This window comes from Drosophila miranda (genome assembly GCF_003369915.1).
Source record: "Drosophila miranda strain MSH22 chromosome Y unlocalized genomic scaffold, D.miranda_PacBio2.1 Contig_Y1_pilon, whole genome shotgun sequence".
NCBI classification, from domain to species: domain Eukaryota; kingdom Metazoa; phylum Arthropoda; class Insecta; order Diptera; family Drosophilidae; genus Drosophila; species Drosophila miranda.
The window spans coordinates 1,944,864-1,959,168 of NW_022881603.1; the positions used below are offsets into that span (position 1 = coordinate 1,944,864).

Genomic DNA, 14,305 nt, shown 5'->3' on the forward strand with positions numbered 1-14,305 from the left:
TCACTACGCCAATTGATCGTCTCAAAAAAAAGGGATTCACTTTTAACTGAGATCCTACCGGCTGCGCCAATTAAATATGCGACACTTCAGTTTACGATTTAAAAAAGGTTTTATTCTTCACTTAAACTTTAGCGTACATTGATTAGTTATTTCCCCGACGATGACTGAGGTCTGAAGTCTTGAACGGAATTAACTTTGGTTGAATTCTCCGAAGGTATCGCGATTGACGTTTGTCTTGAACAGAACTGAGTTGGCTTCTTAGATGCAGACTATTTATATTATGATGCTCGGCTTGGGATTCGGATTTGGATTCGGAGGCGTTGGCTTCGACTTCGGCTTCGGAGATGGAGTACGTGACTCGATCGATATGTGGGAAAGGCGGCTTTTAATGAAAGGCTTCCGCTGCGTATGATCGGTGTTGCATTACTTGGGGTGGCTGAGAATAGGGCCTCTGATTGGTCAGCTAGGATGGTGTGATTCTTGAGAATCGATTCGTAATTGATCTCTGAAGAGTGGCGTGATTCTGGTGCGGCTGGATTCTAGTGCGGCTGGATTCTAGTGCGGCTGGATTCTAGGGCGGCATCTATTGTTTTATGTTCAACTTCCAGTTTAGGGTGTTTGTTTACATTGCCTGCAATCGGCTGCGCGTGGTCCATTTCGAGCGTGAGATTGTTTATGAGGGTTCGAAGCTGAGGGTGTTGTATTGTTTATAGTATTGTGGGTGCAGGGTAATAGACATAGACAAGGGTATGCGGAGCATGGACTATAGATATGTCACTCCCCCATTGTTAGATTTAAGCCTGTCCTCAGGCGATTATCCTTGGATATAGTTTGGGTGCTTCTAAAACTGTGCCTGCTGGGGATTCCTCGTCTTCGTCTGAAGGTGTTTCTATGTGCGGGTCGGTTTTAGGCTTATTGCTTTTACTTAGATTAAACAATTTGTAGCTTAATCCTATTATGATTATGACAAATAGTAGTATTAAGCTTACATGTAATACATTATTTAATCGCGTATTTTCTATTACGATTTCTTTGGTTTGCAAATAAGACAATGGTTTAATTTTTGTTACGTTATTGTTGATGTAGATGCTTTGTGCAAATTCTGGTATGGAGTTGGATATTAAGAATTCGTTTAACTGTACACTGCAATTATGTATTTTTATTAATGCGTTACCTTCTACTTTTATTTCTTGGTTTAGGCAATCTTGGTTTAATATGGTTTTTGGTAATTTCCAAGTTAACAATATGTTGGGTTCTATGAAACTTATTTGGAAGTTTTGGTGTGCTTTGGTGTATGGACATTTTGTTTCTACTTGTTTGACTATTCCTGAAATACATTCGTCATTTATTTTTCGTTTTGATTCTTTTTCATATACCTCGTTTTCTAGAACGTAATAATTGTTTTGCGTTAGGTCAGTGAGGATGTTATTATCTTCATCTGGATATGGGACAATTTTAAGTATAGGAATATTTCTGATCTCTCGTGGGATGTTGGAAATTATTAGTATTTCGTTAGCGTCTGTTTTCAACCAGGTAGATGTTTTGATATTTAATAATTTCTCTGAATCGATGTGTTTCAGGTAATCCTGCCTCAATAATTTTGGATTAAAGATCCCTAATCTTGTTAGCTGCATGCCTAATTCAATATCCTCTATGTACTCTGTAAAATGTTGGAGGTTAAATATTAATATCTCTAGTTGCTTATTTCTATCATTATCCTTGTTTAATTTATTGACAACTTCTATGCCAGAATTTACTGCTTGAATTACTAAGTTTAATTCGTTAGCTTGAACACTGTGGCTAGCCAGATTGTTTATTTTTCCTTCTAATTCGACTTTATCATCTTGATCTAATGTTCCAAATAGATATTTATATACTGTGCCTACTGCATTTATAAGGCCTCTTTTGTTTCTTTTGGCTATTTTGATGCCGTTGAATTCACGTTGCAATTTCTCGACTAAATATTGAACTTGGATTTCGTTATTAAATTGGGTTGCCTGTTCTAGTAAACTCTGATATGTTTCATCTGTTCTTGTTATATTAATTGTTAGATAATGGTATTCATAATTAATGGGTATGTTAATGGTATTTGTTTTGAATATGAGATATCCATTCCTTGAGTTGATGTGATCTATCTCTATATTCTGTCCGGAAGACTGTAGGACGGTGAACATTAGTAAGATTATAATCTTAATCATGTTGTAGCTCCGGATTCCCAGTACTCTCTTCGGGTACTCTGCAATTATCGTATTTACTTTTATTAGATTTTTTCTTTCTTTTGAATTTCGTTTTATAGTGGGTGATTTTCCTCCCTCTATTTGTCTCTTCAAAGTGCTTTTCGTCTACCTGCCTAATTTCCCCTGTTCTTTTGAACGGGTTGGTTGTTTTTGTTTTAACTAGGGGTGCATTCTTGTAGCGTGTGTCTACTTCAAAGTCGATTCTATCGTTATTCAAATGATTGATCTTCCTAACTTTATTCAGTTGAGTGTTATAATCTGGTAGTCCAGCGTACAGGAAGATATCAGCTGGGGATCTTTTTGTAGTATTATGAACCGTTTTATGGTTATAAGTGTATAGAATTAACTCGAATTTTGTGAGCTTTTTTTCTATGTTATCCTTAATTTTCTGATTCTTAATTTTTCATTGATCGTTTTATGTAGTCATTCTACATCAGAAACTCCGTTTTTACTGGTGGGGATTTCGATTTTCACATTTTCCGCATTCAACCATGCTTGCAATGCTGCGCACATAAAGGCTGAATCTTTGTCGGCTTTAATTCCCTGTGGCTTGCCCATTTCGTTAAAGACTTTTATGATGGCTCTCTTGGTTTATAACCAGTCACGACTCTTAACTTCTACAAAGGTAGCGAATTTAGAATATACATCAATGCATGATAGGAATTGTTGATTGCCTACCAAATAGAAATCCATGACATACTTTTCTCTGATATTTTGTATTTCAGGGGTGATTTCGAAGGTTAGATTGGTGTTACGATGCTCAGTTTTAGCAACGTTGCACGTAGGACACTCATTGATAATATTTTGGATTAACTTTTGATAATCGGGGTAGTAGAATTTTCCTTTAAACCAATTAGTAGTCTTTTCGATACCTGGGTGAAGAAGCTCTTTATGATTCTTCAATATTTGTTCTTTGAATTCGGAGTAGTTGGGAATATTTATGAGTTTGGTACTGGATTTAATCAGTTTAGTGAAGTGATTTGGACTGATTATCTCCAGGAATGCCCTTTGGAACAGTGGGAAGTCTACTTCGTTATGGAAATATAGTGCACTCTTTTTGGTACACACATATTCCTTTATTATATCTTTTGCTAATGATTCTGTTATTTCGGTATATGTGATTTTTATCAGTATCTTGTGGAAATAGTGGGATGTTTCTACCTTATCCTCATTACCTTTAATCAGTTCTATTTGCCTATTATAGTAATTGATTGGTCTCTCTGTAAGTGGAATATAATTTGTATTATCTTCTTGCGCGCTATGGACCGTTGCACAATCACTATTAATGGTTTCCCCGAGTAGGTTTTCGTTAATCTTTACTCTTGATAGCGCATCGGCTACATGGTTCTCCTTTCCGGGTAAATATTTTATTTTGAAGTCAAATTCATTTAATTTGATCTTCCATCGTTGTAGCTTCATATTTGGTTCCTTGAGGTTATTCAACCAAATCAAGGGTTTGTGATCACTTAATATCTCAAACGTTCTACCAAACAGGTATGATCTGAAATACTTAGTTGCCCAAACGGTAGCTAGTAATTCCTTTTCTATTGCTGAATAATTGATTTCATGTTCGTTTAAGGTTCTACTTGCATAGCAGATTGGTTTGTGGTCTTGCGACAACACTGCTCCTAATGCAATGTTACTTGCATCGGTTGTTACCGTGAACATTCTGTTGAAATCTGGGAATGCGAGGATGGGGTCTGAGGTGATAAGTACTTTCAATTTTTTGAAGGCCTCGACGTATTTTTCCTTTGTTGGGTCTATGACTGCTCGTTTCTTTAATTCGAGTGTCATAGGTTTTGCTATATTAGCGAAGTTGGGAATGAATTTCCTATAGAATCCACATAAACCTATGAATGATTTTATTTTTGTGGTTGTATTGGGTATTGGGAAGTTTATTATGGCAGATATTTTCTTTGGATTAGGAACAATGCCGTTAGTTGTTACTACATGGCCTAGGAATTCCGTTTCTTTCTTCAGGAATTCACACTTATCCATTTGTAGCTTTAAGTTGGCGTCTCTCAACTTTCCAAATACTCTCCTTAGTGACAACAGGTGTTCTTCCAATGAAGTGGAAAATATAATGATGTCGTCTAAGTATACGAGGCAATCTTTGAAGATTGTTCATACATCTTTGGAAGGTAGCGGGGGCAGTGGTTAGCCCAAAGGGCATACGAGTGAACTCGTAATGACCATGCTTCGTGGAGAAAGCTGTTTTTGGGATTGAGCTAGGTTCCATAGGAATTTGATGGAATCCCTTAGCTAAATCGATTGTTGTGAAATATTGGCACCTACCTAGTTTATCTAGTATTTCGTCCATTCTGGGTGTAGGAAATTTATCCTTGATTGTCACCTCGTTTAGACTTCTATAATCTACTACCATACGATATTTCTGCTTTCCTGAAGCATCTATTTTCTTTGGTATCATAGCGATGGGTGCACAATAGGGAGAATTCGACTTACGAATGATTCCCTGTCTAATCATATCTTTGATTTGTTGAGTCACTTCTTGATCGTGTATTTGAGCATATTTATATGGTCGACGATATACAGGATCTTCGTGATGGGTTTTAATTTCGTGCTTTATAGTACTAGTGAAGGTCAAAATGTCACCTTCTTTATACTGCACGTCCTTAAATTCATAGAGAACTTTCTTTAGTTTCTCCTTTTCTTCGTCATTTAAATGTTCCAACCTTAGCTGGTTGCATTCCCTTAATTCATTCTCTAATGCGGAAGCGAAGTATTGCTCTCCTTCAGGAGATGGGTCAAGGCACTTAGGTGCCGACGGCAATTGCTTCTCTACTTTGGATGATTGGGTATGACCTTTCTCCTAACGTTACCGTTTCATTTCGGTAATCGATGACGGCTTTGCTGGCCATCAAATATTCTCTGCCTAATAGTATGTCATAATTTTCAGAAAAATTATGAATATAAAATTTTTGTTTTGTCGGACAGTTTTTGGTTGCATTACGTGTAATGCTCTGAGTCAGACGGACGGGTCCATTGATGGTATGGACGGTGAGGTTGTCGCTATCGACTTTGGAATCTGTATAGTTTTCTTTTATTATATTTATTTCTATATATGGTCTTCCTCGATTTCTTCCGAGGCACTCTGCTGAAAATTTACATCCATTTTCATTTGTCCGCTTTGGCTTTCCCTAGATCGTTTGACTGGCTGATTTGGTGCACTGCTACCTGCCTGTGTCTGATTGATTTGATAGTTTGTGGGATTCTGTACTCTGCCCTGGTTTAAGGAATTTCAAAATTCGTTAAATAATCCTTTATTATTTACGGCATTATTTCCTGAATAATTTCGATTCGATCAATGATTATTTTTGGAAGAACTTGGGTTTTGATTGTTATAATCGTTACTACTATAGCGAGGGTAATAAGTTCCAACATTCCTACGATTGTTATTTCCGTTTCTTGAATTTTCGTGATTCTTGTTATCAGTTACGAAATTTTCGTAGATTCCTAACTCTTGAGCTGATTTTTCTAGATTAGCCATAGTAGAAATGTCTTTCTTTGCTAAAATGATGAACAGTTTATTGGGTAGAGCATCTTCTATGGTATGTCTGGTGGCATTTGCCAGAGCGTTTTTTTATTTTCTGGGCTAGTCTCCAGATTTAGTTTACTTACTATAACATTTGACTTAATTTCTAGTTCCTCTACGAACTTACGAATATTCCCATTGAATTTGGTGTCGTGTAATTGTTGTAGCAGCGTTTCGTATGGAGTGTGGTTGTTGAATTTGCTGATTAGGGCTGATTTTAGATCGGTCCAGGTGTTGGGTTGAAGGCTTTGTGATAAAAGTTGTGCTCGTCCGCACAGTTGACCCTCAGTGGCTCCGTACATGATGCTTTGTTGCCGGATGTCTTCTGTTGAGTACAATTCGGAGATGTACTCGATCCTACTTATGAACGAGCTTAGGCGTTCTTGGCATCCGTCGTATGGTGGAATTTGCCTGATTGACTTCAAGGCTTGGTTCAGGTGTATTTCTGTTAGCGGCATGTTGATTTCTTTTTTATTTATTTATTTTTTTCTAATATTAATTGAGTTTCAATCGTGTGTAGATTCTTTGGCGGATCTCTTTAGTATTAGCGTTACTTTTTCTCTGATCACTGTAGGTTATTACGCACTGTAACTGTCACTACCCCAATTGATCGTCTCAAAAAAAGGGATTCACTTTTAACTGAGATCCTACCGGCTGCGCCAATTAAATATGCGACACTTCAGTTTACGATTTAAAAAAGGTTTTATTCTTCACTTAAACTTTAGCGTACATTGATTAGTTATTTCCCCGACGATGACTGAGGTCTGAAGTCTTGAACGGAATTAACTTTGGTTGAATTCTCCGAAGGTATCGCGATTGACGTTTGTCTTGAACAGAACTGAGTTGGCTTCTTAGATGCAGACTATTTATATTATGATAGTGTGGACGTTGACATGCAATGACTGCATCTTTCAAGACACATGGCGATGCAGTTACTGCACCGTCAAGTGGCCCGTGTGACACCAGCAGAAGGCTGTTACGCGCGGATCCCAGGCAAAACGCAGCCCTCCTCCCGCCCAACCGACCGAGGGGCGCTGCCGCATGACGCGCGGTGCGTAGCCGAACCAAACGCGAACATGCAAGAAAGATAGCTATTAGACTAACATTCGAGGAAAATTATTACTAAACTTACTAAGAAACTAAGCATGCAATCAAAGTACAAATACCACTACAGTTACTAATTAATAGAAAGGTGTGTAAGGATTAATAATTTAATAAGAGGAAGAGAATTAGTGGTGGATATAATATGGTAGAGGGAATTATAATCCGAGCATAAGACCCTAAACGGTTCATGCAAGGAATAATTCGATCTACAAAGTGGAAGGAACAACGGTATAAAATTTCTAGTCAGTCTAATAGGAATCGTGAAGTTTATGCGGCTCAACAGATCAGGGCTGTCTATGTCACCCCTGATCAAGTTGTGCATAAATATCACACCAAGCATTTTTCTACGGATGGGAGGTTTACTAATAGTAGTCTACTAGAGTAAGATGGGAGTCTTACACCCGCATCCCAGTTAAGGCCCCGCAGAGCAAAGAGTAAAAAGTTGTTCTGTACTGATTCTACACGGTCCTGGTGTACTTTGTACTGAGGGCACCATACACAGGAGCCGTATTCTAAGATCGGACGAACAAGCGAGGTATAGAGAGTCTTTGTTATATAGGGGTCGTCAAATTCCTTTGACCACCTCTTTATAAACCCAAGCACGCTCATGTCCTTATTTACCATGGTAGAAATGTGTTCGGAAAACTTTAACTTGGGGTCTAACATAACACCCAGATCATCCACCAGGGTAATTCTCTCAAGAGAACCACCAAATAGGGTGTAAGGAGCCAACAAAGGGCTAGAACGATGAAATGTCATAACTTTGCATTTCGAGGCATTAAGGTGTAACAAGTTTGCACAACACCATGACTGAAAGTTATTGAGATCGGATTGCAAGCGAGAATGAAATGAAATGTCCTTGTACTGGACACAGAGTTTAACATCATCCGCATACATAAGTACTCGAGAGTATGTTAATACTGAAGGTAAGTCATTAATAAAGAGTGTGAAGAGTAAGGGGCCTAGATGGCTGCCTTGTGGTACTCCCGAAGAAACCTTTACTGGGAAAGAGAGGGAGTTTTTGAAGAGGACTCTTTGAGACCTAGAACAAAGATAGCTAGAAATCCATCTCAGGAGGTTGGGCGGAAACCCTAAAAGGTCAAGTTTATGCGCTAAAAGGGAATGGTTTACAGAGTCGAATGCTTTACTAAAGTCGGTGTAAATAACATCCGTCTGTAAGTTACCTTGAAAGCCTTTAATAATGAAAGAGGTAAACTCTAACAAGTTCGTGGTGGTTGATCGCCGCCTTATAAATCCATGCTGAGTTGGAGATATAAGTGACTTGCAGAGATGTTGCAAGTGCGGAGTTAAAACCCTCTCAAACATTTTAGGAATAGCGGATAACTTTGCTATACCTCTATAATTTTTTGCATCAGACTTGCTACCTTTTTTATGGAGAGGAATTATAAACGATTCCTTCCAGATCGGGGGAAGCAAGAAGAATCAATGGATAGGGTGAATAGTTTAAGCAAAGGTCCACACAGAGCCTCGGCGCAGTACCTGAGTACACAACCTGGAGCCCCGTCTGGACCCGGTGAAAACACCGGCTTAACTAGTCGAAGATCATGAAGTAGGGAACATTCATTTAACAAGGGACTGAAAATGCCGTTCGACCTCGGTAAACCGTATGGGTACGGATGACCAGAGTAGCTTTCCTCAGAAAAGGTGGTTTGGAAGAATTGGGCAAAAAGATCGGCAATTGCCTGATCATTATTTGCCGACGTATTACAAAATGATAGCGAGGATGGGTGTGCGGACGTTCTACGCTTACTGTTTACGAAGCTGTAAAACTGTTTAGGGTCCTGAGAAAAACGTATCCTGCATCGAGATAGGTAGTTCTTATAGCATTGAGCATTAAGAACTGAAAAGTTTGACCGAGCTAATACATAGCGAGAGTGAGAAGTAGGAGAACCCACTTCTTGAAATTTTTTATAAAGTCTTGATTTTAAGTTTTTTAGACTGGATAACTCTTTGGTAAACCAAGGGGGTTTTCCAGATCTAGTCGGACAAGAAAGCGGGACACAAGAATCGAAAAATGTGCCAAGAGCATTGTAAAAAATGTTTGTGACTTTTATGATATCAGTGCACAAGTACAAAGCGGACCAATCAAAATCCCTAATGAGGTTATTAAGCTTCGCAAACTCGGCTTTACGAAAGCAGCGGACACGTTCGGGCAGCCTACTCGACCGATCCAATACAGTTGGTCCTATATCTAGCGACACCTCGAAAGTAGGGTGGTAGGCGTCTTCAGGTATAGTGAGCGGAAGGGCTCGGGTTAACAACACTATGGTCGGATCCGATACAAAGCACAGATCAAGCAATCGACCCAAGGAATTATTCACATGGTTGACTTGAGACAGGGATAGGTCAAGCAAGCCGTCAACAAAGTCATGTCGTGACATGGGCACTAGGATACTAGACTCGTTTACCGAAGACCAAACAGTTCCTGGCAAGTTGAAGTCACCAAGAACTATCATACGATCTTTATCAGATAGCGAGGAAGAAACAGCGGTTAAAGCGGACAAGTGCTGCTCATAAATTGAAATATCCGAAGAAGGTGGGATATACGAGCAAGTAATGAATATAGCGAAAGCGGGAAGAATCAGTTTTACACACAGGAATTCCAGTTCCTGTTGAACTTGGACTGTGAAGTGTTCCGACGTGAAGTAAGAGTCCACTACAATTAGAACCCCCCCTGCCCGTCGAGACGAACGGTCCTTTCTAAAAGTTGTGTACCGACCTGCCAAAACCTCGGAACTAAGAATGTCCGGCTTTAACCAGGTTTCAGTAAACACAATAACGTGGGAAGCAAATGCAACACTATCCCGGAAAAGAATGCTGAGCTTACTACGCAAGCCTCTTACATTCTGATAGGTTACTAAAAGAGAAGTTAGTTTTTTGGAAAGGTGGAAGCAAGACGGAAGTTGAGGAAGAGGAAGTTGAGGTTGAGGTTGAGGGTGGCACACTGGAAAGGTTTGGAAGGGATATGGGGGGCCTATTCTTCTTCTTAGCCTTAAACTCCTTCACCACCAAATGCTCCGGCCAAAATTTGGCGGAGCAAATGGTGTCAAATTGAGTTGGGGAGATGCTTATCTTAAACGAGGCTATCTCCCTGGCATAAGATAAGTTAAATTTCTCCACCTTTAAACCCACGGCTTTTATTTTGCTTTGAATAAAAGCAATTACATCATTAGATGTGAGGTCAGGGGCCAGCCGTGAAACAAAAACTTGTCGTTTTGGTGGGACTCCCACCAGTGGTTTAGTCACCACAGGCCTAGTACCTGTGGTGGCAATATCCGGAGGTCCGGAACGTCTATTTACTGGTGGGATCGGTATAGACGGGTCAACTAGCGAACTTGCGGACACCACGGACACGGACGCTGCAGACGTACTTGGCTGCACATTCTCCGAGGCGATGAATTCGGCTACCGAATCTGCGTCGCCAGCAGCTGTCGTTGCCCTTGGAGTGGCAAACGAGATCAACTGCTGCACACTTGGAGTGGTCGGAGTCAGTTTTTCGGCGGCGCACGGCTGAGTGACGGTTGGCAATTGCAGATCCCGCGGAGTGACCTTTTTGCGCCTCGGAGACTCATTCAGCAGTTTTAAACCGCTAAACTGAGCCTCCATGGCTAGGAGCCGATCGTATTGGTTTTTAAAACCAACGGTCAGCTCCTTAAAGCCACTCCGCGTCTGCCTCATGAAAGCCACCATGTCTTTCTCCACCGCACGGCATGCCTCGCAACTGTAATGCAAGCCATTACGTTTGGCTATAGCATCACTCACGAGGCCAAAAAATCCAGCGCATTTTGCGTGCACTACGCTGTCGCAGAGCCAGCAGGGGACATTCGGCTGATCGTGGGTGATCTGCTTCTTACAGCTTTTTTTGGCACAGACCACAGCGTATTCCATTTTATTTTATTATTTATTTATATATATACTATTATTTGCAAAACAAATTGGTATCAGACCAATGTGCCAGACAACGCTCAAAGCGGAATTGGTAAAAAAAAGAGAGCAGAGTGGAGAGCGGTTATAGCGAGAGCTACTAAGCAGAGAGCGCTATTGCTCAGAAAGTTTAAAGAGCGAGAGAGAAAGAACAGTTATTGAAGTTGAGGTAGCGAGAGAGTGATAAAACAACAAAAGCTACCAGACGAGAGCGGACTGCAATGCAATGTAATGCGTACTCACTCACTGCAACAACACAAACACAAGCACAAGCCGACGCCGAAAAATAAAAAGTTAAATAATGTTTTAACACAAATCAAAAGGCATGCACTCGCGTAATAGAATAGGTTTCCAGATTGTTGTCTGGTTAGGAAGTAAATTTAGAATTTAGTTAGGAAAACACCGGCTGTTTATTCAAAACAAAAGGAAAAAATGCGGAGCGCAAAACAAAAACACGTCTGATCACTACGAAAGATACGAAAGATGCTCGGTTTGGGATTCGGATTTGGATTCGGAGGCGTTGGCTTCGACTTCGGCTTCGGAGATGGAGTACGTGACTCGATCGATATGTGGGAAAGGCGGCTTTTAATGAAAGGCTTCCGCTGCGTATGATCGGTGTTGCATTACTTGGGGGTGGCTGAGAATAGGGCCTCTGATTGGTCAGCTAGGATGGTGTGATTCTTGAGAATCGATTCGTAATTGATCTCTGAAGAGTGGCGTGATTCTGGTGCGGCTGGATTCTAGTGCGGCTGGATTCTAGGGCGGCATCTATTGTTTTATGTTCAACTTCCAGTTTAGGGTGTTTGTTTACATTGCCTGCAATCGGCTGCGCGTGGTCCATTTCGAGCGTGAGATTGTTTATGAGGGTTCGAAGCTGAGGGTGTCGTATTGTTTATAGTATTGTGGGTGCAGGGTAATAGACATAGACAAGGGTATGCGGAGCATGGACTATAGATATGTCACTATATGTACATAAGTATATGTAATTCTTTCCGGCCATTGATTGTATTTATAATCCTATTAAATTAGTGGTTTAAGTTTGTGGAAGGCGCGGCTAAGAGGCAACGGTACAGCAACTGGAATTTCCAAGCAACTCCACTCAACGAAAAGAAGGCGAGCGAAAGAGAATTAGAAGATCACGCGATGCGACGCTCCCAATGCGAAAACCGAACGCATCGCTGTATGCGTGTGCATGTGGGTGCATTTGCGGTTTTTGGCTGTGCATGTGAGAGCTCTATGTAAAGCCTCTGTAAGCAATAGCAACGCAATAATGAGCATAAGTATAGATGCTTGAGCGTTGAAGTGAAATGATGAACAGAAGAGAGGAAAAGTAAAATAAGCGGCTAATTTCTCCACCATTTGTATTGCAAAAATGTTTTTCGAGGTTTTTAACGAGCCCGATTTGTAAAGACCTCACCTAGGCCACATTTGCCCTATATGTCATGTATATTCTCGATTTATAATGAATCTCAACAATAAAATGGCGACCTTTTTGCATATTTTATGTGGTTCTTTTCATCCTTCAATCAGCATGGAAGCTCAATTGTAAACTCTGGATTAAAATTGAACAATAATAAAAATGTGTTCGTGTAACCTCTTGGGGTGTGCACCTCTTGGCAATTTGCGTGAAAATGTTGGGGGGTGGTGGTGGGGGTACTTCAATTAACAACAAATTTGGAACGCGGAACATTAACAAAGGAATTGTGTAACGAACATAATCGGATTACTTGCCGTCGGGGCAAGCCATCTGAAACAGAAACTGAACGATGGTGCGAGTGGGACGGCCAGTCATGCGGTCCTTCAGCAAATATGGGAGCGGATTGTAGCGCGTCAGCATGCCCACGTTGCGGATGTCCAGGTGGGCCCAGTCGACGCACGGCACCAGCTCGTGCAGAACGACGGCAGCGATGCAGCTGGAGGCGGGGCCACGTCCGCGGTTGCTGCTGTCAAAGGTGTCGTTCGGCATGATCAGCTCCTTGAAGTAGCGCCACAGGGGCAGACGCCAAACGCGATCCCCCGTAAGGGCACCGGCCTTCTCGAACTGCTTGTAGACGAAGTTCGAATTGTCCACGACCATGCGCGGCTTGTAGATCGTCTGGGCGTAGAGCAAGGGATCGGCCATGGCCATCACACCAGCCTTGCTGACGTCCACGAAGCCGAGAGTTTTTCCATTGAGGAGGGACACCACGTCGCCAGGCTTGGCCGCCATTCCGGAGGGCATGATCTCGCACAGCGGCAGCAGTGCCGTTATGTTTAGGGGCAGCGATAGGCCGGCGGCGGCTCGGATGAAGCCCACGCAGGCGGCTGCACCGGACATGCAGCCGCGGTACATGGACAAGCAGTCCTTGGGACGGAGGCAGAGGCCCCCGCTGTTGAATGTGATGCCCTTGCCCAGCAGGAGGATGGGCTTGTCCTCGGGTGCGGTGCCGCAGTAGGCGATTTCCAAGATGATCGGCGGCTCGCAGCTGCCCTTGGCCACCATCAAGAAGCTGATCAAGCTCTTGGACTCGATCCAGTCCATGCTGCGTACCTCCACGGATACCCCGCAGGGGCACAGGGCATCCACCGTTGACTGGGCAAAGATTGTGGGCGTCATCTGATTGGCCGGCGTATCGGCCAGGCGACGGGCCAGGTTCTGCGATTCGGCCTTGAACAGGCCCCGCATCCAGGCATCCGAGTCGGGAGAGTCGTACAGCTCCAGTTTGGAAATGAGTGTGCGGTCCCGACGGCGCTTGTTGGTGTTGTAGCGCCAGACGGCCAAGGCGCTCCCCTCGGCCGCCTGCTCCGCATACTCCATCGACTCCACGAAGACATCTGTGCAGCACTGCAGTTGAAGGGCACGAGCCCCCACGCCGGCAGCGACGCGAGCGTTCTCCATTCCCTCGTCGATCATCTCCAGGTCGTTGAAGCCGGCCCCCTCCTGTCCCACGCCGACCACGGCCACCGCACGGAACTCCGCATCCACGTTCATAAAGACACGGCCTTTTCCCAGCTGGCCACTCAGGCCCGTCTCGCGTATTAGATCAGTGATCTTACCCTGGACGCGATCGTCAAACTTCTCGCCGGATGGTGTCATCTTGGGCTGGCGGTCGCCCTCCTTGGCGTACACGCCCACCACAACGCCTTTGATCACCGAGTCACATTTCTCGGCGTAGTGCCGTCGCTGTTCCACATCTCTGCGTCTGGCCAGGAATGTGTGCTGGACACGCCTGCACAGGGCGTGCATCAAGCGTACAGACTTCATCGCTTAATGATAGTGACAGTCCCTCGCGACAGGTTACGAAAGTTCTCTTATTTTTCAGACAGTTCCAGACAAATTTTGCTTTTTTCCGAATAAAAAAAATGTAAATCTAAAAAATAGAGAGAATAGATGTGCTTCCAACAGCTGATTCGAAAGGAATGAGATATCCCAAGGCTCAAGCTCTGGCAGGGAAACATTGCCAACGCCTGCTGAGATTCGAGGAAT

The 14,305-nt window shown here is 42.6% G+C and overlaps 1 protein-coding gene across 1 annotated transcript; it reads right to left on the reverse strand.

Annotated features, from left to right (window-relative positions):
* Positions 1 to 12,328: 12,328 nt before the first annotated feature.
* Positions 12,329 to 14,223, reverse strand: LOC117191216 (cytosol aminopeptidase-like). Its single transcript, XM_033396141.1, has one exon. It carries the CDS (start codon positions 14,081 to 14,083, stop codon positions 12,563 to 12,565), a length of 1,521 nt encoding a protein of 506 aa, XP_033252032.1. The 5' UTR covers positions 14,084 to 14,223; the 3' UTR covers positions 12,329 to 12,562.
* Between the last annotated feature and the right edge of the window lie 82 nt (positions 14,224 to 14,305).

What these genes read in the sequence shown, in the direction of transcription:
- LOC117191216 (XM_033396141.1), bottom strand. Translation starts at nt 14,083, where the DNA reads ATGAAGTCTGTACGCTTGATGCACGCCCTGTGCAGGCGTGTCCAGCAC.